Source organism: Suncus etruscus, chromosome 1 (assembly GCF_024139225.1).
Source record: "Suncus etruscus isolate mSunEtr1 chromosome 1, mSunEtr1.pri.cur, whole genome shotgun sequence".
In the NCBI taxonomy this organism is placed as follows: domain Eukaryota; kingdom Metazoa; phylum Chordata; class Mammalia; order Eulipotyphla; family Soricidae; genus Suncus; species Suncus etruscus.
This window is the reverse complement of record NC_064848.1, coordinates 32,333,395-32,357,192: the sequence shown is the minus strand read 5'-3', so window position 1 is coordinate 32,357,192 and position 23,798 is coordinate 32,333,395. Positions and strand designations below refer to the sequence as shown.

Sequence of the window (23,798 nt, the reverse complement as noted above, 5' to 3'; positions counted from 1 at the left end):
GCATGGAGGGTAACTACCAAACTAGTATACTGAACAGGGTGACTGAATTTTTTTCTTTTTCTTTGTTTTTGTTTTTGGACCACACCTGGCAGTGCTCAGAGCTTATTTACTCCTGGCTCTGAGCTCAGGGGTCATTCCTGGTGGACTTAGGGGACTTTATGGGATGCTGGGGATCAAACTCAAGGTCAGTACATGCAAAACAAACAACCTATTTACTGTACTATCGCTGTGGCCCTCATGACTGAATTTCTTAATCAACATCTCTATTATTTATGGGAAGGAATGAATATGCATAGTTGTTACTAGATTTACTTTTTTGTAAGGAATTTGATTATATTATTTCATATATTATATTATATATTATTTTGTACATCATTATATTATTTGATTATATGCCACAAAGTATGTCTACATTCAGAGCAAGAAAAATTTTATCTCTTCATGTTAATTATTTTCTTATTTTATTTTTTCTTTTTTACCACCCTTAAATGTGAATTATTTATTTATGTATGTATTTATTTATATTTTTGGGTTTTTGGGCCATACCCGGTGACGCTCAGGGTTTACTCCTGGCTCTCTGCACAGAAATCACACCTGGCAGGCTCGGGGAAATTGAATGCCTGGGAATTGAACTCAGTCTGTCCCGGGTGGGCTGTGCACAAGGCAAACACCCTAACACTGTGTTATTGCTCCTGCAACTGTTTTCTTATTTTAATCTCCCCAAAATATGATTGTTCATTGGTGTTTCTCTGCCCGTGTATCTGGTGGATTCTATTCTTTGTTCCTTTTATTTGTTTTATTTATTTGATTTGGGGGCTATACCTGGAAATGCTGAGTGTTTCTTCTTGGATCTGTGCTCAGTCAGACCATATGAATGTTTCAACTGTGTGCAAGACAAATGCCCATTACCTGCTCCACTATTTCCCTGGCTTCATTTTTTTTTTTTTTTTTTTTTTTTTTTGGTTTTTGGGCCACACCCGGCGATGCTCAGGGGTTACTCCTGGCTGTCTGCTCAGAAATAGCTCCTGGCAGGCACGGGGGACCATATGGGACACCGGGATTCGAACCAACCACCTATGGTCCTGGATCGGCTGCTTGCAAGGCAAACGCCGCTGTGCTATCTCTCCGGGCCCTGGCTTCATTTTTTACAAGTACTATGTTGTACTTAATCATTACATCATTAAAGACAGTGAGACCATTTTGTCAACTATATCCAATACATTATTATCATAAAACTTGTTTTTCATTTCTACATTATATATTAAGTAAGATGTATCTACTGTATATAGTTTGTATTGCCAAGCCCTTAGACCCATTTTCTTTGATTCATAGTAACAATCTGTATTCCTCATTTGGATCAACTCTGGCAAGAGATGATGAGAAGAATTTGTGGAGCATGCCTCATGATGTGTCGCACACGGAGGCAGATGATGACCGAGTACTATACAATTTAATTGTTGTTCGCAATCAACAGGCCAAAGACTCTGAGGTGAGCACATTTTGAGACTTTGCTGTGTGCGGTTAAGTATTTAGCAAAGATCAGTAATTACTTAGAAGAGCAGTTCAGTACTAAGAATGAAGCAAAAGGATATTTGAAATGATGGCAGGTATTTAATAAGCATTTCTATTTGAAACTGGTCTCTGAGCTATTGCTAAACAGACAAAACTAATTCCTAATGTTACCTTAACGATGCAAATTTAATAGAACAGAAACAGATGATCCTTATCTTGTACATAGTTTATGGCCTTAAATGACAGCCAACCCATCTGTCATCTCTTTAAATTGTTTAAGAAGCCTGTTACATTGAGTTACATATTGTTAAATGAAGTTGATGGCACTCACTCATGGTCCATATGATTGTTCTTTACTACATGAAGAAATATTAAAAGCATAGAGCAATCAATCATCACAAATGAACTTTTATTGATTTATTTTTTTGATAACTCTATTCACCATTTCATAGTTTCATTAGAGAAAGTAATATGAAATAAATTTGTTATATGTCTGCCAAGGTGCAGGGTAAAGGGTGGGAGGGAATATGCGGACCTTGATGCAGGGAAGGGGGCATTAGTGGTGGGATTGGTGTTGGAAATATTGTATACCTGAAGCAATTTATTGTGAATAACTTTACAAATGACAGTGTCTTTATAAAATGAAAATAAAAAAGGAAGCTATCGTTAGTAGATTCAAATGTGAAAAGTTAGAGGGTATTTTGCATTATCATTCATTCTAAATTAGTGGGCCTGAATTCACATTATTTAAAAGTTTTTTTTTAATATTTAAGATTTCTTAAGTTCTATCTCTTGATCAGACTGTAGTTTCTATCCCATATTTGAGATGATTTTTGTGAGAAAGCTTGAAATCACTTTAAATAGATTTTTACCTAAAATTATTGGCATGGGAATGCTAGCCTTTTGAAAAGGATAGGGCTTAATTAAAAAATATAGTAAAGAATGGGGCCGGAGAGATAGCATGGAGGTAAGATGCAGGAGGTCATCAGTTCGAATCCCTGTGTCCCATATGGTCCCCCGTGCCTGCCAGGAGCAATTTCTGAGCCTGGAGCCAGGAATAACCCCTGAGCACTGCCAGGTGTGACCCAAAAACCACACACACACACAAAAAAATAGTAAAGAAAATCACGATTCATTTCTTCCTTCTTTCTCTTAAAAGTAGCACTGCAGTACCATATATAATACAAAATATTATAGTATTATGGCCATTATTCTTTTAATTAGTACAACTGAGATTTTGTAAGATTTTGTTCATCAGTTAATTCTGAAAGGATATCTTAAATATATCCAACATGTTTCCTTGTACTCCATAGTAATCGATAAGAAAAGGGATATTTAAAACCCAGATGCAGTGCCAGAGTAATATTATAGCTGGGAAGGCACTTGCCTTGCATACGGCCAATCCTGGTTCAATCTCTGGCACCACATAGGTTCCTCCAAGTTCATGAGGAGTGATTTTTGAGTACAGAGCCAGGAGTAAATGCTGAGCACCACTGGGTGTGACCCCAAAACAAAAAATAATAAAAAAAAAAAAACAAGGATGGCTGGGGGCCTGCCAAGCCTCCCATCACTCCCTAGCTAGGGAGAAAGGCTCTGGTATGGGGCCTCCCCAGACCCTATACCTGGCAAGAGCTGGTCTCCAGAATCAAAGAGGAAACCGGAAGCCAGATGTCTGCCCACTCTTCCCCCATGCACCTCCCCACTGGAGTATGGAGGGTGGGGGGGAAGCCTGAGGACCACTAAGAGTCCACCTGAACCCACTTCTGGCCATCTGAGCTGGCACCCAAGGAAGGCCTGGAGTCAGGGGAAAAAGACAAGGATGGCTGGGGGCTTGCCAAGCCTCCCAGCACTCCTCAGGCTAGGGATAATGGCCCTGGTATGGGGCCTCCCCAAACCCTATACCTGGCAAGAGCTAGCTGTTTCCTACTTTTTAGATTATTAGTGGAGCCATCTTGATTTCTGTAAATAAGGGGGTGTACTGCAAAATTACTCCATTGGTAAGGCTGTAGATTGCTTCTTACAATGTGCAGAAATGGAATTCGGGTGTGGGTCCTGGAGAGATTATAGTCCTTGGTGTCTGTAGGCTAGCTCAGCAGAAAAGAGGCAGAGAGCATGGCCTCTGTTCTTTATAAGTCTCTGGGTTCCCAATCACACGGCAGGAATTGGCCCCACCTTCGTTGGGTGGGGACATTTTACCAGGTGTGGGTCCTGGAGAGATTATAGTCCTTGGTGTCTGTAGGCTGGCTCAGCAGAAAAGAGTGCAGGGCACAGTTTCAATAAGAACTAGTGAACACTTATTATTTTGAATGATTGAAAAATAAACCTACCTTTGAATTAGAAAGTGAAAATGGGAAGTTGGGGAGGAGTATTTATGTTTAAATATGTTTCATCACTATTGTTATTTATTTATTTAGTCTTGGGGACCACACCTAGCAGTGCTCAGGGCTTACTTCTGGCTCTGTGCTCAGGATCAGACTTGGTGTGTTTGGAGTACCAGGGATTGAACCCAGGTTAGCCACATGCAAGGCAAGTGCCTACCTTATCACTCTGGCCCCAATTCATATCATTATTTTCCATTTTAACACAGGATAAAATTGGTACAAATGTTGTTAATAAAACAGAGGATTTAAGCACTGGAGTATTAGTAGTACAGCAGGTAGGATGCTTGCTTTGCATGTGTCTGACTCAGTTCTCCATATGCCCCCCACCATCCTCGCTCTCCCCAAGTAACACCAGGAGTTTTACTGAACACAGAGCTAGAAGTAACACTTGAGCATCTCTGTGTGTGGCCCCCAAAACCAAAGAAATAACAACAATCCCCCTCAGAGAATTTTGACGTTCAAAGAAAAAAAAATCTACCTTATAGAGAGCATGACACCTTATTTATTTTTACATTATGTAATTTAAAAGTGTCAGCAAGATGTTTTGAAAACTGAATCCTGGAGTACTTAGTGGTAAATCCAGGATACTTACTAGTATTTTTTTTAGACCAGAAGAAAAACATGAACTGTGCTAGTTAACTATGATTTTTTTTTCTTTTTGCTCTTTTTGCATGTCAGTCCTTTCTACTGGCAGAGTGTTGCCAGGCAGTGTAAACAGTTCCTCTAAAATGTTTAAAATAGTATGAGTCCGTCCCAGGGTTAATAAACATCAGGATTAGACCTATATTAGAATACCAGAACTCTAGCCTATTGGATCACTCTTTGCTAAAAGAAAGGACAAAGCCAAGTTGAGTGGAATGTAGAATGATATGAGAAAATCACAGATGAGGGTGAAATGATCAAGAATCAGGCACATAACAGAAGTACTTGGAGATGAGATATATTCAAGTTCAATTCTTCATTAGTCTCTCATATAGGTCTTCTGGACTTGGTCTACTTTTGTAGACCCATCTGATTTCTTCACAAACGAATGAATATATCTATTAATACAATAGGATTGCAAGTTTCCATAACACAAAATGTAAAATAGCAGAGGAGAAAGGAAGCAATTCTCTACATCTCTGGCATCCAAGGAAAGCCCTTTTTCCTGGACGTCCAAAGGATGGATTGTTGAATGCAACTATTTTTATTTTATTTTGCTTGTGACTTTTTGGGTCAGAAGGGCAGAGAATAAAAAAGTATCCTCAGATATCAGAATCTAGCAAGCCTCTTTTTTCTAGGAAATCATATTTATTGGGTTTTAAGTAAATGCCAAGTTAGAAACTCAGATCTCCACCAGCTGTTGGAGGAAATGAGTGGAGTGTTGAGGCTTGGCTCAAGCTTATGAGTGCAAATGTTGTTCAGATCTCTGAAGAGAGCTTAGAAAAGCCATTGGGGAATCTTTTTGATGAAAGACAGTTACCAAGTTGTTGGTATTGACTTTCTACTGTCAGTAGCACCTCTAATCTATATTTGTGAATGATCTCACACAACCTGCACCAGCTGAATTGTAGAGGGACTTTGGTGTTTGGTATCAGCATGTGGTAGACACTAGGAAACTATTTAGGTACAAAAATCCACTGGACAATACCAGAGAACAGTATTTTGTGTGTATGTGTCTATGATATTCTTTTCTATTCTTTTGTCTATTTTTCTCCTCTATGCACTTTGCAGCCCCCACCATTTAAAAATATCTAAGAGATCTGGATATCAGTGTTTCTCACTCAGTTAACAAAACTCTAAGTCCACAAGTTAAGACAATAAATGTGGGAAAACTGCAGGCGAGGGTGAGGGCAGTGCTTCAGAAATCAGTAGAATGTGAGATGAAGCACAGGGTTTTGGAATTTGACAGATTTGAGCATATTAGATGACCCTAAATAGCTATTTAATCATAGAGCAATCAGTCTATTTATTGTCCCATGTGGGAGGCAAAGTCACAAGATGTTAACTAAATGGAAAGGGCTGCCAAAATTAAGTTGCCAGACTAAAGATAGAAATAGGTACTGCCCTAGATAGATTGGCATGGCCTTGCTTAGACATATTATCATCACTTTTTTTAATTGTGGTAAAATATACGCAACATAAAACTTACTACTTTAACCAATTTAAACTATTTCAGTGAGTATAGTCATATTGCTATGAGGTCTTCCACCTTTTTCTATCTCTTGGGCTTTTTCCATCTTCCCACATAAAAGCCTATGAAATAATAACTCTCTTCCCTGAAGCCCTACAGACTAGGAAGCCACCTGTCTTCTTTGTTTCTATGATTTTGACCACTTGAAGTACTTCCTATAGGTAGAATCATACCATATTGATACACGACCCATGATAGAAGGTTTCTATGGTCATCCAGTGTTTCCCAGGTTCTTCAGTATTTTCAAGAATGAAAATATTGAGTAGTAATGATGCTTAGACTCCAGCTTTAAAATGTGGAAGAGTTTATTAGGAAGTAAAGGAAAAGGAAAAGGAACTTCTCACTTGGGGAGGAATCTTAGTATAGGTCTAAGTTAAAGTTAAGGGGCTTTGGGGCTGGGAAGGTGGCGGTAGAGGTAAGGTGTCTGCCTTGCAAGCGCTAGCATAGGACAAACCGCCGTTCAATCCCCCGGCGTCCCATATGGTCCCCCCAAGCCAGGAGTGATTTCTGAGCGAATAGCCAGGAGTAACCCCTGAGCATAAAACGGGTGTGGCCCCCCAAAAAAAAGTTAAGGGCTTTGTGTGGGCACTTTCAAAGGAGTATTTTTTGGCTCTTATCAGTTAACAAAAATATTACAGAGAATGCAAGGTTACAGAGTGGTCTTTGTTGTTTGGATCATACTTGGTCATGCACTTCAGGTATTAGGAATTCTATGGACCAGTTAGAAATGTTTAAAGTATGAGCCAGGTTCTTGGGGGGAATTGTTAACTCCCATTTATAAGAAAGAGTTTAGGAATTCTCAGAAACATTAAAAATGTAGGACAGGGCCAATAAAAAATTGGGCCACTCACAGCAGCTGGCAAGGGGAAATTGAGGCTTCTTTCAATATTTGTCCTGTTGTGACATATTGTGTCCTTTAACACAATAGCCTTCATGTGGTAGCATGTGACCACATTTTCTTTCTTTTCAGTGTTGAATAAAATACCATTATAGCCATAAAGTACTTGTTGTTTTTTTATTCTCCCCTTGATTTGCCACTTAGGTTGCTATCAACTTTTAACTAAAGTGCACGATGTTTCTATGACTACATACATTACATTTGTGTAAATCTCTGCTTAAATTTTTTGGGGGAGGGGCTATCTGTGCTTAGAAATTAAAGTGCTGGATCATGTGGTTGGTATGTGTTGAACATTTGGGGGAATATCTATCCTGTTTGCCACAACAGCTGCACTCTTTTACATTCTCAACTACAATGTATGCATGTTCCAACTTCATATCCTCAATCGCCTTAAGTCACCTCTAAGTGGATCAACAAAACAGCTGTTGACTCGATCTACTTCCACATCAATGAAAACTAGTTTTTTATAGTCATTGCCCCTCAATAACAGAAACCATGAAACTGCCAGGGATGTATTTTTTAAAACATGTAACAAATATTTTATTTTTTTTCTATTAAGTTTAGGTAAGATAATTACAATGGTATTAAAGTATATGGCAGGGACTGGAGCGGTGGCACAGGTAGTAGGGCATTTGCCTTGCATGCACTAACCTAGGACAGACCATGGTTAGATCCCCTAATATCCCATATGGTGTCCCAAGCCAGGAGTGATTTTTTTTTTTTTTTTTTGGTTTTTGGGCCACACCTGGTGACACTCAGGGGTTACTCCTGGCTATGCGCTCAGAGAAATCACTCCTGGCTTAGGGGACCATATGGATGCTGGGGGATCGAACAGCTGTCTGTCCTAGGCTACAACATGCAAGGCAAATGCCTTACGGCTTTCACCACCGCTCTGGCCTTTCAATTTCTGAGTGCATAGCCAGGACTAACCCTTGAGTGTCACCAGGTGTGGTCCCCCAAAACAAAACAAAACAAAAACCAAAAGTATCTGACAATGATGCACAGTTAAAGTGTATTTAAAAAAAAAAAAAAGATCAGGGGGCCAGAGAGATAGCATGGAGGTAATGTGTTTGCCTTGCATGCAGAAGGACAGTGGTTCAAATCTTGGCATCCCATATGGTCCCCCGAGCCTGCCAGGAGCAATTTCTGAGTGTAGAGCCAGGAGTAACCCCTGAGTGCTGTCGGATGTGACCCCAAAACAAAACAAAAAAAATGATCAGATCAAGTTGGACCCTACCTCTGGAGGCCAGAGCCATAGTACAGCAGGTAGACACTTGCCATATATTTAATTTCTCTCTAATATCATAACAATCTGTAATCAGATTCTACTACTTTTTATTATCTATTTATTTGGAAGCCAATTTGACTAGAAGACTAGAATTTAACTTGATGATAAGGCATTAGAGGAGGCAAACAAGAGCAACTGACTTTCATGGAGCATTAGTGTTGACCAGGCTGATGGTCTATGTATCTGTATCTATTATGCACTGTCTTCAGCTATGATAACCTGGTCTGTTCACCCTTGTGTAAAGTGGTTTGTGTTATTTGGCCAGAACACTTTTTATGCTGATGGTAGATTTATTCCTGTCCATTACCACATAAACAGTAACTTCCCGGGAGAGGTGGAGCTCTGGAAGTATGTTGCAGTAATTGTTGCAGGTGTAGAATGAAAAGGAATCAGAATGGGTGAATTTGGGGCAGAGAGCCAGTCCAGTATTTCAACCAAGGTTCACTGGAAGAGATTAGTCAGTGATCCAGATAGAACCCAAATGATTAAGAAAGAAAAGCAGAAGCCAGTTTATATCTCTACAGGTTAGCTATGAATTTGTTACCTTTATTTATTTATTTTTTGCCCTCCAATTCACAATACAGACCAGGCAAAGGGTCTGTGTTGAGGTGTATATGGGGTGCATTTACTGTACCTCCTCTTTCTATACAGTCAGTGTAAAGAACACAGCCTGTGGTAAGAATTGGGAGGCCTTTTCTTATCTTTTCTTTTTTTTTTTTTTTGATTTTATATATATAAAATTCTTCACCAGTGCAACAGTCCCATGACCAATATCCCAAGTGTCTTTCCTCCCCACCCCACACCGGCCTGTACTCTAGACAGGCTTTCTACTTTGTAACCTTTGGAGGAGACAGGTAGAAGGAAAAATGAGAGAAGTTCTAAATTCCCTTTAACTTTATGGCATTCTGTACTCTTTAAAAATAATTTTAGGAGTCTACTTCATATATAATAAAATTCTCTCCCTGTTATTTCTATGCCCTACTTTGGATGGTTCTTTTTCTGAGTCCTTCTAAGTGGGTTCACTTTGTTTTACTGGGACTGTGCTGGAGAAAGGGTTGAGGTAGAAGGAGAGAATATGTATTATTAGTTCAGATGTTGGAGCAAGCTTTGAGGGATCCAGCCAGAATGGACTGAGACAGCTTGTGCATGAGGCAGTCACTTGCTTTTTCTCTATTAAGCGTTATAAGGTTCTGAATTTTCTTTTTTTTTTTTTTTTTTTTTTGGTTTTTGGGCCACACCCGGTGACGCTCAAGGGTTACTCCTGGCTATGCGCTCAGAAGTCACTCCTGGCTTGGGGGACCATATGGGACGCCGGGGGATCGAACTGCGGTCCGTCCTTGCGCAGGCAAGGCAGGCACCTTACCTCTAGCGCCACCGCCCGGCCCCAAGGTTCTGAATTTTCTGATAAAGTAGGCTCTTTCTCTGAGGCACTCTTCCTCTGCAACTGCCTGTGAAGTCAGAGGGTCATTAACAGAGCTTTATTTGTTGACTTCTTCACCTCCCCCACCCTCTCAGCCACCCTGTCCCTGCCTCCTCCTTGGGTTGCTCCAGACTCTTAATTGCACAAAGCCCTGGAGAGAGCCCTGGATACTGGTGCCCTGGGATTTCATGATGAGAGGTGCTCAGCTGGGGAAATCTATGGAAAAGATCATGAAAAGTGCTTTATAAGAATAACTCAGAGTGCTTTTCTGATTTTGATGAACCAGTGGGGCATAGAACGCCACCCACCAACCTTTGATGTTGGTCTGAATTTGCTAAATCAATAAAATACCCCAAATACCCAAGGAGATGGTGATTTTCTTGCTAGGAATCTAATCCTCCTATTGGGGTTCCATGATTCTGATACATGTTGTATTGTTGTTACACATGATTATGTTGTTTATATGCAATGAACCATTAAATGGTTCTGCAATATGAGACAGGCCATGTGGTTAATGAATGCATGCCAGCTATGAAAGAATTGTCATGTTTAATTGCAAATTAGGTCACACCCAAATGCATTTACCACAATGCTATTGCCATTGTTATGAGAGCAATTAACTTGGGACAAAATTTCAATGAACTTGAGTCATAATTAAGCAAGTTGCTTCTTCTGTAAATAATGCGGAAGAGACCTAATACTGGGAGGAAGATTGTTTGGATAGTGGAATCATGTTTTTCAATCAGGAACCAGAAGATCCAGGTGCTCTTACTGAGTCACTGAGCTCAGGTTCAGGGCTAGTCACCAAGGACTAATGTGGCTGGAATGAGATATTTGAAACACAACCAAATAGTTTTTGTTCAGTTGCACACCTAAATGCACTTTTAACTGCTCTAGCTTACTTTTCAGTTTTCCTTTCCTTGTCTAAAAATGCTCAGGAATATGTAGATAGAAAAGAAGAGCTTTATTGGCAATAACAAGGGAAGGTAGTCAAGCAAACCAAAGGAACTCAGCTTTAGGAATGATTTGAAAGAGGAACTTCTGTGATAGGAGAAAGAGGAGAGACTTTAGGGACAAAGAAGCCACCTCAGCTTAGTGTTTTAATTTTTTTCTGGGTTTCAAGGTATGTCCCTGGATATTGTCATAGTTATTTTTGGTCTTTTTTGAATTGGTGTTGGAACAGCCTCAACATCTTGGAAACATTGACAAAAGCTAGGGTTCTTTAAGAGGATCCTGAAAGTGAGGACGAAGACATTCGAGAGGACAAACACTTCTTATCCTAATGAATTCTGTGGGGCCCAAAGGTAGAATTCGTTGAAAAAGTGAACTCTGATATGAGCTGATGGTCAGAGTTTTGTTCAGTGGATCTTTGAGCTGCATGTAAATGTGAGTAGTTGAGAATCAGAGAGATAATCAGTTGGGTGAGCTCATGCCATAGATGGAGGAGGCCTGCGTTTGATCACTGAATAATCCCAAGCAGTACTTGATGAGATGGGGAAATAAATTGGGGACAGAGCAATAGTATAGTGAGTTGGACACTTGTCTTCTATGGACCTGATCTACATTTGACCCCTGGCACAGCATATGATCCTCCTGGATCTGGTCAGGAGTACAGAGGCACTATTAAGCCATGAAGAAAAAGGAGCAGGAGGGAGGAGGGAAAAAGAGGAGGAGGAGGGATGTGGGAGGAGGAGAAAAAGGAAAAAGAAAAAAATGGGAAGGGAAGGAAAAGAAAGGTAAGAAGGGGGAAGGGAGAGGATGGAGTGGGGGGAGGGGAAGGAAAGGAATGTGGGTAATGAACTGGAGGTGCCTGATGGCTGGCAGGTAAGGCAGGAGCACCTGAGAAGTGCCCTGTTAGCTGGCAGATCCTCAACTGATGTTGAAACACTGACTGCTGTTTATACCTCTCCCTCTACTTGTTCCTCTGGCCTAGTTTTCATAGGTCTTCTCTTGTTTCTTCTACTTTGAGTCTCCATTTGGCTCTGCTAGCTGCAGAGTGGAGAGCATGCTCTGTAAAATGGCCAGGAGGGAAATCCAGCATAACCTCTGCTTGTTTTGTTTGTTTGCTTGCTTTTGGATCACACCTGCTTGTATTCTGATGTTACACCTGGCTCTGCTCAGAAATCACTCCTGGCAGGCTCAGGAGACCAAATATCGTACCATGGATCAAACTCTTACCAGCCTATACAAGGGAAACCCCTGACTAGCTGTGCTTAGCTCTAGTCCCCTCTCTTTATTTCATCTGTGAATGTCTTCATTTTGCTGGTTCAGAACCACTTCAACTTTGTCTGTGCTTGTCTTTGTGTGAGTGTCACACAGGCACTGGAAAATCATAGTACTCATTAAGGATTCAGTTCTCACCTTGATAGTTTTATCCATGACATAGTATTTATCTTTTGCCTGTCTTAAAGTGATGTTTGGGGAAATAAATGGAAAGCACTTTGGGTAGATAGAAACTAGAGAGTGCATATACTGAATGTTAAAGTGTGCTTTTTCATAGAATGCCTGCCTCCAAGAGGTTGACATCTATGTGAATAGCACTTCAGTTAGCAGTACCACTTTCCTATTAAGCAGATTATCATTCTGTGCTTATCACCCCTTTCTTATAAGAAATGCAATCATAGATTAGATACCACTCATTGGCCTTGATTTGGCCTTTATTCTCCCTCTGAAAATAATATCTCCTATTGGGACATAAAGTAAATAATTCTGTACTCCCCTAGGTTCTTCTAAAACTGGACAAATAGACAAACAACAGACAGATTGATGAGAAAAAGTAAAGAGAACTTATCAGTAGCATAGATATCTTCTGTATACATGAAAGAACCTAGGAAATAATTTTTGTTTTGTTTTTAAGTCCTACCCATTGGTGCTCAAGGATGCTCCCAGCTCAGAGTTTACAGGTCACTCCTGACAGTCCATGAGAACCTGGGCCTCCTACCTGCAAAGTATGCAAGGTCAACATCTTGAGCTATTTCTCTGGTCCACAGGGCGTCTTTGAATAGTGTACCTGATAAAGGGACTCTGGGAAGAAGAAAAAAAAAACCATAGAAAAGAATGCCTTCTCCATCACCTTCCTTTGGGACAATCTGCTATGGGAGTTGTTTGCATTTAATTATTTCTTTAAAGCAAAACACACTTTTTGCAACTCCTCATTTGAAATTAACCTTTTTTTTTTTTTCAAAGAAAAATTTTAGGGATAACAGGTTTTTTGCTTCCTTCCACTCCCAAATATAGTCAATTCTAAGTGTTAGGAGTTAGTGTGTAAATTCAGAGGGCACAGTTCAACTTATAATGATACATATGTCATTGATAAAATTGAAAAAAATATTACTTTGGGTGGTCAGATATAGAACCTATAACTAGAGCAATAAACAAAGGGTCCACCCCTAGGAACTCACTTTCAACTGAAGGGAGACTAATAACAAGTGTAATGTTTATTATTCAAAACACTTTGAGGGGCCAGAGAGATAGCATGGAGATAAAGCATTTGCCTTGCTTGCTGAAGGACAGTGGTTCAAATCCCAGCATCCCATATGGTCCTCGGAGCCTGCCAGGAGCGATTTCTGAGCGTGGAGCCAGGAGTAACCCCTGAGTGCTGCCGGGTGTGACCCAAAAACAAAAACAAACAAACAACAACAACAACACAAAAACACTTTGAATAAACAAAAATGTTAAGGCAACATAAGAGGACAGGAAGTTACTCTGGAATGGGGAACAGAAATAAGAAATAGATGAGGGAGTGAACATCATTAAGGATATTCTAAGCAGAGGGAATATCAAATGTAAAAACTCTTAGGCAGGGATGCAAATGGCATATAATATAGGTTAAATGCAGAGGGCAAAAACAGAGTAAGAAATCACAGAAAAAAACATTTGCTCACTTCTAGCTCACAAAATGATCTCACAATAGGGCTACTAATTAGGGATGTCAGACTGGTAAAAGTGTGTACAGCACTCACTAAGGCAGCTGTCAAACTGCATTTGAGAACCCACTTGATCTATATGTCATGGGAGCTAATCCCTACCACATGGAGTCTTGGGAAGTGAAAAAACAGATGTATAACTTATACTGAGGTGAAGTTATTGTTCAGTGAGAGGGAGGGGAAAACTTCAGGAATCCTGTCAGGGGACCTGTTTTATATTCTCCAAGGGAGAAAGGAGTCCTTGGGCACAAGCTTTAGGAATTCATTCAGAAGACCTGTTATTTGCTCTTTTCCTTTTCCATCTATATTTGCTTTTTCAGTACAGGTTGTGGTGGTGTTATTTTTTTTCCTGGTGGTTTTGATAGTTTCTTCACTTTTTTCCTGGAATGGCTTGTCAATATGAAGTTTGGTGTCGGAAACTTCACTCCTAACAATCTCAGACTCTTATCTTTATGACCTAGAAAAGATTTTTTGAGAAGACATATAGTGAAATTAAACAAAAAACTTTACTTAGGAAATATGTGAGAGAGAAGAGGGAACCTCAAAAAACAAAAGAGGAATTTTATATCCCAAGTTGAGATGTGGGCACTTCTAAAATGAAATGCTCTGTCTTTTCAAGCATATTTATATGCTGGGCAGCTTGGGAAGTGTCAATAGTTCTCTTCAAATAAAGTAAAACCAAGGCCAGGTCCATGACAAGAGAATCAGACTGTAGCACATGCTATATGCTGTAGCACATGCATGTACCAGTTGTAGAGTTAGGGAATTAGGAATGATTTAGCAGCAACATTGTCTACCTTGGAAGCATGAGACCATGAGTTTAATTCTCAGTGATGCCCACATGCACTGACTATGGTGGCTCCAATGTTTGGTACCAAACAGTGCTCACTTTCAGGTGTACCACAGTCCAATATATGTAAGCAACACATTTAATGTGTGTGTGTGGCACCTGTTAGGCATATCAACTCAAAGATATTCCAGCTTTGTTACCAGATGTTTGATCCCAATGAGCATTTGTGAAGACTCCAATTGAGTGGTCACAGTGATGCCAGGCGTGTAACCCCCCCAGTGAGAACTACAGTCAAGGGTGGGTACAGGCTCTAGTTATTACAACAATGACAAAGGATGTGGTATGGGAGTGGGATTACAGAGCTGTGATGGGGGAGAGGTGTCCTTTGTCTCTTCTGTCTTTCACAGCAGCAATGAAAGAGTGGTCAGAGGATGATTTGCCTTTTCCAGAAAATCTTATCTGTGGTGAAAAGACAAAGTACCTCAAATCCAGGGAGAAGAACAGAAACTCTCTTCTGCTGTGAGAATCCCATCTCCCCATATTTGGGGTTGCAGAGACCAGCTCCTATCAGGGACCAGGCCCACTGCACTAGCTGATCCAGTGTCTTGCCTGAAGGTTGGTGGGTACCTAGTAAGTTTAGCAGAGCCTGAGGGCTCAGGCCTTGCAGGAGCTGATGAAGATATGACTAGTTTCAATCTCCCTAGGTACTCATCCCACTGAAATACTTTCATAAGTGCTAAGGGAACTTGGGCTTGGCAGATCAGGGGTGGAGGGGGATTGGTGAAGTTCCAGAAGGGAAAAGATAAAGGAAATTCACATCCTAAGGAAGATGTGATGGAGAAAAATTATGTTGGGGGTGGGGTGGGCAACATCTGGTGACACTCAAGGGTTACTCCTGACAGGCTCATCATATAGGTTGCGGGGGATCGAACCCAGGTCAGCCACATCCAAGGCAAACACCCTACCCACTGTGCTATCCCTCTAGTCCTGTTTGTTTGTTGTTTTTTTTTAATGGAAGGAGAGGAAAACAATTTTGCACCTAGAACCAGGATGCTGATGAATTTAGCTGGATTGTGCCAGGGCTTTGCCAGGGAATTGATTAAATACACACTTTTCCAGCTGTTTTAGCCTCATTCTTTCACTGCCGAAAAAATATCCCTTCTGATGGAGAGGTCTAGGACTTTGAACTCTGAACATTCTCACATTCAGGGTTTAATCAAGGCCTTTATTGCTACTGAATAGTTTCCTGGGGGGAATCTAAATCTTAGGATTAGAGTCTGGTGTGTTTTTATTTTATTTTATTTTATTTTATTGTGTTTTGGGCCACATCTGGTGATGCTCAGGGGTTACTCCTGGCTATACGCTCAGAAATCGCTCCTGGCTTGGGGGACCATATGGGACACTGGAGGATCTAACTGCGCTCTGTCCTAGGCTAGTGTGTGCAAGGCAAATGCCTTACTGGTTGCGCCACTGCTCCGTCCCTGAGTTTGTTTTTAAATTTGATGAGTTGGGGCTTCAGAGTTTGTCTTAAATCTAGTCTGGGTCATCAGTCTTAAGCTTTGAGCCTAGGACTTGTTCAGGACTTGGCTTTTCAGATCATAAATCAGTTTTATGGCTTAGGGTGCCTGCCTTGCATACAGACAACCTGTGGTTGATTCCCTGAACATCACCAGAAGTAACCCCTGAACATTGCCCAGTATGGTCATTCCCTCCTAAATAACACCTCCAAAAAATAAAAAAGTAAAGCAGCTCTCACTTCGGACAAGCATGCTGCAGGTGCTGGGAAGCAGCATGTTTTTCTGCCTAGGAATGCTGAGGGACCACTAGAGGTCTGAGTTGCTTCTGGTCTCTGGCTTCAGACAGTGTGCATCATTAAATCTAAACTTGCACTCACTAAAGTCTACTTTAGTAGTAACTCAGTGAAGCTGGCTGCTTCTTTCTTGCTAGAAAAATAAACTTTCCCCTGCCCCTTTTCCCCTGTAACTTTACTTTTCATGACCAGGGATTAAATTGTTTGCCTTTGGGGACATCAATTTATTGTCAATCCTGGCAGTGACCTCAGCCAGGGATCAAACCCGGGTTCGTCCCAGGTCAGCCATGTGCAAAGCAAATGCCCTACCAGTCTGCTGTCACTCTGGCCCTCAACCCTTCTAACCACAAAGCTGTACTTGGGCTGGATGCCCGCAATTCATTAAAAGGGACAAAACTATTGCTCCACAGCCCCATTCTTCAGCTTTGCTGGTTTACAGGAGCTAAATGCTCTCTCTGGCTTTAATCTGGTTAAAACCAGATAAAGAATTAGGTCAGGGGCCTCAAGCTGTGAAGCAGTCTATTTCCACAATACCAGTGGAACTGTACAATCAAAACAAACAGGGAGAGTTAGAAAACTCATTGGCGGTTGCTTCCAAGTTTCTGCAAGTCAAAATTCTAGCTCTCCTCCTAGGTCAAAGAAGATAAGAACATACAGGGAGAATGAGAGGGTGCTAATAAGCATGGCCAGGTGCTTCTTCCTAAGTGCTCCAGGCAATGCCTCCATAGAGGTATTGGAGTCTGAGGCTCCTGTACAAACTCCTGGACTCTTGCAAAATCTCACTTTCTTTATCCTTTAAATAACAGAACAACTGAAATGGGACCTTGGAGCCTAATGGTCAAAGCAGCTGGGCAGAACCCAGCCTTCCTGGGTTCTGAGGAAGAGCAGGACTTAGGTTTGGAACGACCGCAAAAATGAGACTTCCGGGCCCAGAGAAATAGCACAGAGGTGTTTGCCTTGCAAGCAGCCGAAAGAGGACCAAAGGTGGTTGGTTCGAATCCCAGTGTCCTGTGCCTGCCCGGAGCTATTTCTGAGCAGACAGCCAGTAGTAACCCCTGAGCACCGCCAGGTGTGGCCCAAAAACCAAAAACCAAAAACCAAAAAAAAAAAAAAAAAAAAAGACTTCCTTGTGCACCTGTTACCTAGAAGATTATTCTTATTCATTGAATGAGGATCTGATGAGACCTGGGCAGATAATCACACCAGGTTTGACTGACCTATCCAACTCAACAGGCTCCTGTTCATGGGTCTGAATTTCCAACAGATAAACCATTCTTTTTTTTTTTTTTTTGTTATTATTATTTAGTTACTTATTTAAACACCGTGGTTACAAAATTGTTCATGATTGAGCTTCAATCATACAATGTTCAACACCTTTCACCAGTGCACATTTCCCACCCCTTCTCCTACCTTTGAGAGCAGGCATTTTTTTCTTTTCTTCTTTTCTTTTCTGTTCTCTTTTCTTTTTTTCTTTCTCCCTTCTTCCCTTCCTTCCCTTCCTTCCTTCCTTCCTTCCTTCCTTCCTTCCTTCCTTCCTTCCTTCCTTCCTTCCTTCCTTCCTTCCTTCCTTCCTTCCTTCCTTCCTTCCTTCCTTCCTTCCTTCCTTCCTTCTTTCTTTCTTTCTTTCTTTCTTTCTTTCTTTCTTTCTTTCTTTTTTCTTTCTCTTCTCTTCCATTCTGTCTTTATTCTTCTCTCTCCCCCCTTAGACACGGTGGTTTGCAATATTGTTAATTCCAAGATACCATGCATATCACTTTATCTCCATTCAGCACCCTGCTCTTGTTCAGAGTGATCAATTCTAAATTATCATTGTCATAGTGGACACTTCTCTATCTTAACCGCACTGCTCCATTATTTGTGGCAAGCTTCCTGCCATAGACTAGTAAATGGACCATTCTTAGAGTTGTTGATTCAAAAAGAGATATCCAGATTCAAGCACTGATGCTTATACATTGGGGAGTAGTGACTGGTTCATCTAGGCGATGACCCTTCTGTAGTCTCCTTCCCTATTATTGCTCTCTCCTTGCTGGTTCATCTGCTCTGTGATAAATTTCTAATATATTGAATTTCTTGCTTTGTCATTTGATCCAGTGCCATCTGAAATGAGTTAGACGAACTGTTTAGGAAAAGTACAATGCAGTCCTATCATTTTTACTTACACAGCATGTCTGATGGAAGGAAAAAAATAAGCTTTTATAGTCCAGGAAGAGGACAGCCCCCAATGTTATCTAGAATGAGGCATATTAAAGGGAGCTCTGAGATGCTTTTGCAACATAGATTTTTTTTTTTTTTGGGCCACACCTGACAGTGCTCAGGGCTCACTCCTGGCTGTCTGCTCAGAAATAGCTCCTGGCAGGCACGGGGGACCATATGGGACACCGGGATTCGAACCAACCACCTTTGGTCCTGGATCGGCTGCTTGCAAGGCAAACATCGCTGTGCTATCTCTCTGGGCCTGCAACATAGATTCTTACCTCTTTTCTCTCCCAGTCTCTTCAGCCTGTGCCCATGATTAGTATATTTATTTGCACAGCTGGAGAACCAGAGGAGGGAGCACATTTGTCAAATAGACTTGTGGGACTGTGCTAGAAATTGGAAACTGTGCTAGATTCTGGAATGAAAGTAACAGGGAAGGACACTAGAAGGAGCTAATTTGGGGTAGCTGAGGGTACTGGGAAGCACATAATCAGACAGATTTTGGTTTAAATTTGGCATTTGCCACCTGTGTGATCTGAGCAGAGTTGTTTCATCTCATAGAATCTTACTTTACATGTCTCTGGAAAGGGATCCATAAGCATATCTCATCAATGTTTTTTATCAGTGGAAGGACCTAGAGCTGTGGGATGATGCCAGCCACACAACAGCAACCTTAAAATTCACGTTCCTGCTTTTCTGTAAAGTGATAGATGGGAAAGGTACTCCTATTCAAGCATGAATATCTGACCAGACAAAATATGGAAGAGGTGAATGGCTCATTTTTCTTTATATACTTTTTATGAATTTATTTGGTTTGTCCAGAATTGAGACTTAACATCTTGATTCTATAAAGCTGCCTCTATCATTGATTAGAGTTAAAAATGCCTTTATCTGATAAGATTCAGTGCTGATTTCTAGATTCACAAAGGTATTCAATCACCAGGAAAAAGGGCCCTTGTGTGAATTGTTATATTTTTCCGAGTTTAGCGAGAAGACTATGAAAGACTATGAAAGAGGTGAATACATTCAGAAGTTTGTATCTGAGGAGTTTTCAGCCTACCAGTACCTCATAAAGATATCTGTGCATAAAATGCCTCTGCAACTATTTTCCTAATGGAATTGAGGAATTTCAGAGAAGAAGCTATACTTTTTGCAATACGTAAGAAGGGTAGGAGTTTCTCCAAATAGTGATATAGGAGCTGAACCTTGCAGAGAGAATTGGGTTTAGATGATTCAGGATTAATGACAGGAGTGAGCATTGTCCAAATGCACAGGTGGGAGATGCTCTGATAGTCCCTGGGGGTGAGTGGAATGAAATGTGCAAAACAGTCTTGAAGACTTGACTCCTGGAACACCCTTATGGAACAAACATTTCATTCAGTATAGGGTTTGGGGAATGAATCCAATTTCACTCTTAGGGAATGACTGGTTGAGAGGAGATTGGGGATGTTCATTTATTTATTTATGTATTTATTTATGTATTTATTTATTTATTTATTTTGGTTTTTGGTTCACACCCACCAGCGCTCAGGGGTTACTCCTGGCTGTATGCTCAGAAATCACTCCTGGTAGGCTTGGGGACCATATGTGATGCTGGGATTTGAACCACTGACCTGCATGCAAGGCAAAGGCCTTACCTCTATTCTATCTCTCTGGGCCCAGATGTTCATTTTTAAAACAGAGGGACCAGTGGGCAGGAAGGAAGGCCAGTTTATCCTGAGGTAGTAGGAGTAGAACATAGGGTAGCCTAGAAGCACTGATATGGAACCAGGGTGGGCTTGAAAGAGAGTGAGGTGCAAGTAACTAAATCTGAGGTGCTAGTGAGGGTCACAGTGGGAAGATATCTAGCAGAAGGTGACAACTTGAGGCATGGAGTGGAATCTGGGATTGAGGCAAAAGGGGAGAAAAGGAGAGAACAAGAGTCACTGGGAATGACTGAGAAATTAGGTGATAGTGGAAGTCAAGCAGGGACATAGGGGTGAGTCTCCAGACAGACTCAAGAATATGAAAAGAAGATGCAGGAGCTGTAGAGGAACCAGCCAGGGCTGAAAGATGAAGATGGGCAGACAGTTAAAGAAAAGAGGACCTGGATCTCAGCCCTCCTGTCTGAGTCTAGGCAGGTGAGACTTTCTCTCTGCAATATGTGGATGCTAAACGCCACCTACCAGAATGGAGGATGCTTTCCTGACTGCAGTGTTCAGAGACATGCCTAAAGGTTCCTTTCCTCTTGTCCCTAACCCCCACCCCCCACCCCAAAGTCATGTTAGAAAGAGGAAAGCAGGGTTCTCTGCTTTAGAATCTTTAGAAAGTTCCAGACACCCACAACAAGTTATTAGGAGGGAAGAAAGGAAAGTACCTTAACAGTCTCTGTCAGGGTGTGGAACCCCAAGAAGTTCCCTCGAGAGAGGCCAGAGAAGGAGCCTGAAGAGGAGGCTGAAGATGGAGGGAGGGTTGTGGTTTCTGGATCTTTCTCCTTTTCCTACTCATCTGATGAAAAGAGATCTGGATGCTGCACACTTCCCTTTTCCTGGAATCTGGCAGAGAAGTGGGCACTTTTCACGTGTCCGTTTTTAACAGTTGGCTGATGGGTTTTGGCAGGAGGAAGCCTGTCATGTGAGTCACATGTGCTAGGCCATGGGAACCTCCTGGAGGCTGAGTCTGCAGGAGCTGTATGTACTGGTCTCCCTGCAATCCTGCCTGTCAGCTTCCCAAATCCTCCCCTCTCTCTTGGCAGTAAGAAAAGGGGTACTGGTAGGAAAGAACCTTAGGGAAGGCTCGGAAACCTCAGTTTTTTCTCAGCTGAAAGTCAGAAGTCAGGCTTAGGGGAAATAAGGGTGTTTTCATGGTTCTTGGTTGGAAACCAGCCAGCTGATCCAAACTACTGCTTCTCTTTGGCTTCTGTCCCCAGAATTGACTGTAGCAACTTTTGCCTTCCTTTACTCATCTTAAAAGCAATGACTTTTTCTTACTTTTCAGATGGACAGGAGTGAGTGTTGGGAAAGAAAGGGCGGAAAAGAGGAGCAACTGAGGCAATGAGGCTGAACTCAGGTCCTCAAATCAAAACAGGAAGAGCTTTGGGGCCCAGTGAGGGAACCAATAAGGAGAATGTTTATGAGCTTGGCAGACTTCTTGTCTGATCCTGGGGATCCTTTGCTTCTAGAAAGCAGTTTCTTCCAGGATTTCTGTTGTGTTTCCTGATTTCTCAGAAAGGCTTCTGTTACTAAATGGACTTTCTTCTCAAAATCAGTGACTTTTCTTTTCTTTTCTTTTCTTTTCTTTTTCTTCTCTTTTTTTCCTTTTTTTTTTTTTTTTTTTTTGTTTTTTGGGCCACACCCGGTGATGCTCAGGGGTTACTCCTGGCTATGCGCTCAGAAGTCGCTCCTGGCTTGGGGGACCATATGGGACACCGGGGGGATCGAACCGCGGTCCATCCAAGGCTAGCGCAGGCAAGGCAGGCACCTTACCTCTAGCGCCACCGCCTGGCCTGACTGTTCTTCCTTCCTTCCTTCCTTCCTTCCTTCCTTCCTTCCTTCCTTCCTTCCTTCCTTCCTTCCTTCCTTCCTTCCTTCCTTCCTTCCTTCCTTCCTTCCTTCCTTCCTTCCTTCCTTCCTTCCTTCCTTCCTTCCTTCTTTCTTTTCTTTCTTTCTTTGCCACACTCCGGTGATGCTCAGGGGTTACTCCTGGCTATGTGCTCAGAAGTCACTCCTGGCTTGGGGGACCATATGGGATGCTGGGATCAAACTGAGATCCATCCTGGGTCAGCCGCTTGCAAGGCAAGCGCCCTATTGCTCCGCTACAGCTATGGCCCCTTTTTTCTTTTCCTTTTTTTTGGCCACAACCAGCGGTGCTCAGGATTTACTTCTGTTTTTGCAGGAATTACTCCTGGTGGTTCTCAGGGGACCTTATGGGATGCTGAGGATCAAACCCAGATTATCCATGTGCAAAGGCAAGCACTTTACCTATTGAACTATCTCTGAAAAATCAGCTGCCTTTTCATCCCCTCGTTCTTTCCTTCTTTTTCTCCCTTCCTGCTCTTTACACCCACCCCTCCTCTCTTCTCCAGTATTAAAGAACAGCTGCTATGGTTAAGCAGTCCAGTGCCTGGCTTTACAACAAGACAGCCAGAGTTTGAAGTCCCACTCACTCCCATTTACGTTTATGTATTTTTAGGCAGATTACATGCCTTCTATGAGCCTGTTTCTTTGTTCTGCTTTTGCAGAAGGGCCTTCCAGGTGGTGTTCAGAAGCCTGCAGGCTATTTCCTCTGATTCTTAGCCAACTAGCTGTACATGTGATGCAACGTTCTTGGATACAGTGCTGCTTCAGCCTTAGGGAACTAAGAACCACAAGAAATACCCAAGCAGTGCTTGGGGAAATCCCTGGCTACACCTCATGATGTTTGGGTGGGGCATGATGATCGAATGGAGGTTGGGTGAAGACATGTACTCTGTATTATCTTTCCAGTGCATTTTCCCACTCTTAAGCAGGTAGATTTTCTATTTCACAGAAATACTTCGTCACACAGTAAATACATCAATTAACACAGTAAACACATGGAAATAGAATGACACCTGGCAAGAAGTGCTCGAAAAGCATCTTCTTGCTCTCTAGGTCATATCTTTCTTTTTTTTTTTTTTTTTTTAATTTTTTTTTTATTTAAACACCTTGATTACATACATGATTGTGTTTGGGTTTCAGTCATAAAAGGAACACCACCCATCACCAGTGCAACATTCCCATCACCCAAGTCCCAAATCACCCTCCTCCCCACCCAACCCCCGCCTGTACCCTAAACAGGCTCTACATTTCCCTCATACATTCTCAATATTAGGACAGTTCAAAATGTAGTTATTTCTCTAACTAAACTCATCACTCTTTGTGGTGAGCTTCCTGAGATGAGCTGGAACTTCCAGCTCTTTTCTCTTTTGTGTCTGAAAATTATTATTACAAGGGTGTCTTTCATTTTTCTTAAAACCCATAGATGAGTGAGACCATTCTGCGTTTTTCTCTCTCTCTCTGACTTATTTCACTCAGCATAATAGATTCCATGTACATCCATGTATAGGAAAATTTCATGACTTCATCTCTCCTGACAGCTGCATAATATTCCATTGTGTATATGTACCACAGTTTCTTTAGCCATTCATCTGTTGAAGGGCATCTTGGTTGTTTCCAGAGTCTTGCTATGGTAAATAGTGCTGCAATGAATATAGGTGTAAGGAAGGGGTTTTTGTATTGTATTTTTGTGTTCCTAGGGTATATTCCTAGGAGTGGTATAGCTGGATCGTATGGGAGCTCGATTTCCAGTTTTTGGAGGAATCTCCATATCGCTTTCCATAAAGGTTGAACTAGACAGCATTCCCACCAGCAGTGGATAAGAGTTCCTTTCTCTCCACATCCCCGCC

General features: G+C 41.6%; 1 protein-coding gene and 1 non-coding gene across 2 annotated transcripts in view; one reads left to right on the top strand and one right to left on the bottom strand.

Annotated features, from left to right (window-relative positions):
- The first annotated feature begins 1,336 nt into the window (after positions 1-1,336).
- Positions 1,337-23,798, top strand: part of MREG (melanoregulin) — a 37,378-nt gene continuing 14,916 nt past the window's right edge. The window contains exon 1 of the mRNA XM_049770516.1: positions 1,337-1,489. Coding sequence (XP_049626473.1) covers positions 1,397-1,489 — 93 coding nt within the window. The 5' untranslated portion in view covers positions 1,337-1,396. The remainder of the gene's footprint in view (positions 1,490-23,798) is intronic.
- Positions 8,812-8,944, bottom strand: LOC126032070 (small nucleolar RNA SNORA51). Its single transcript, XR_007503811.1, has one exon. It is a non-coding gene; the product is annotated as a small nucleolar RNA SNORA51 (small nucleolar RNA).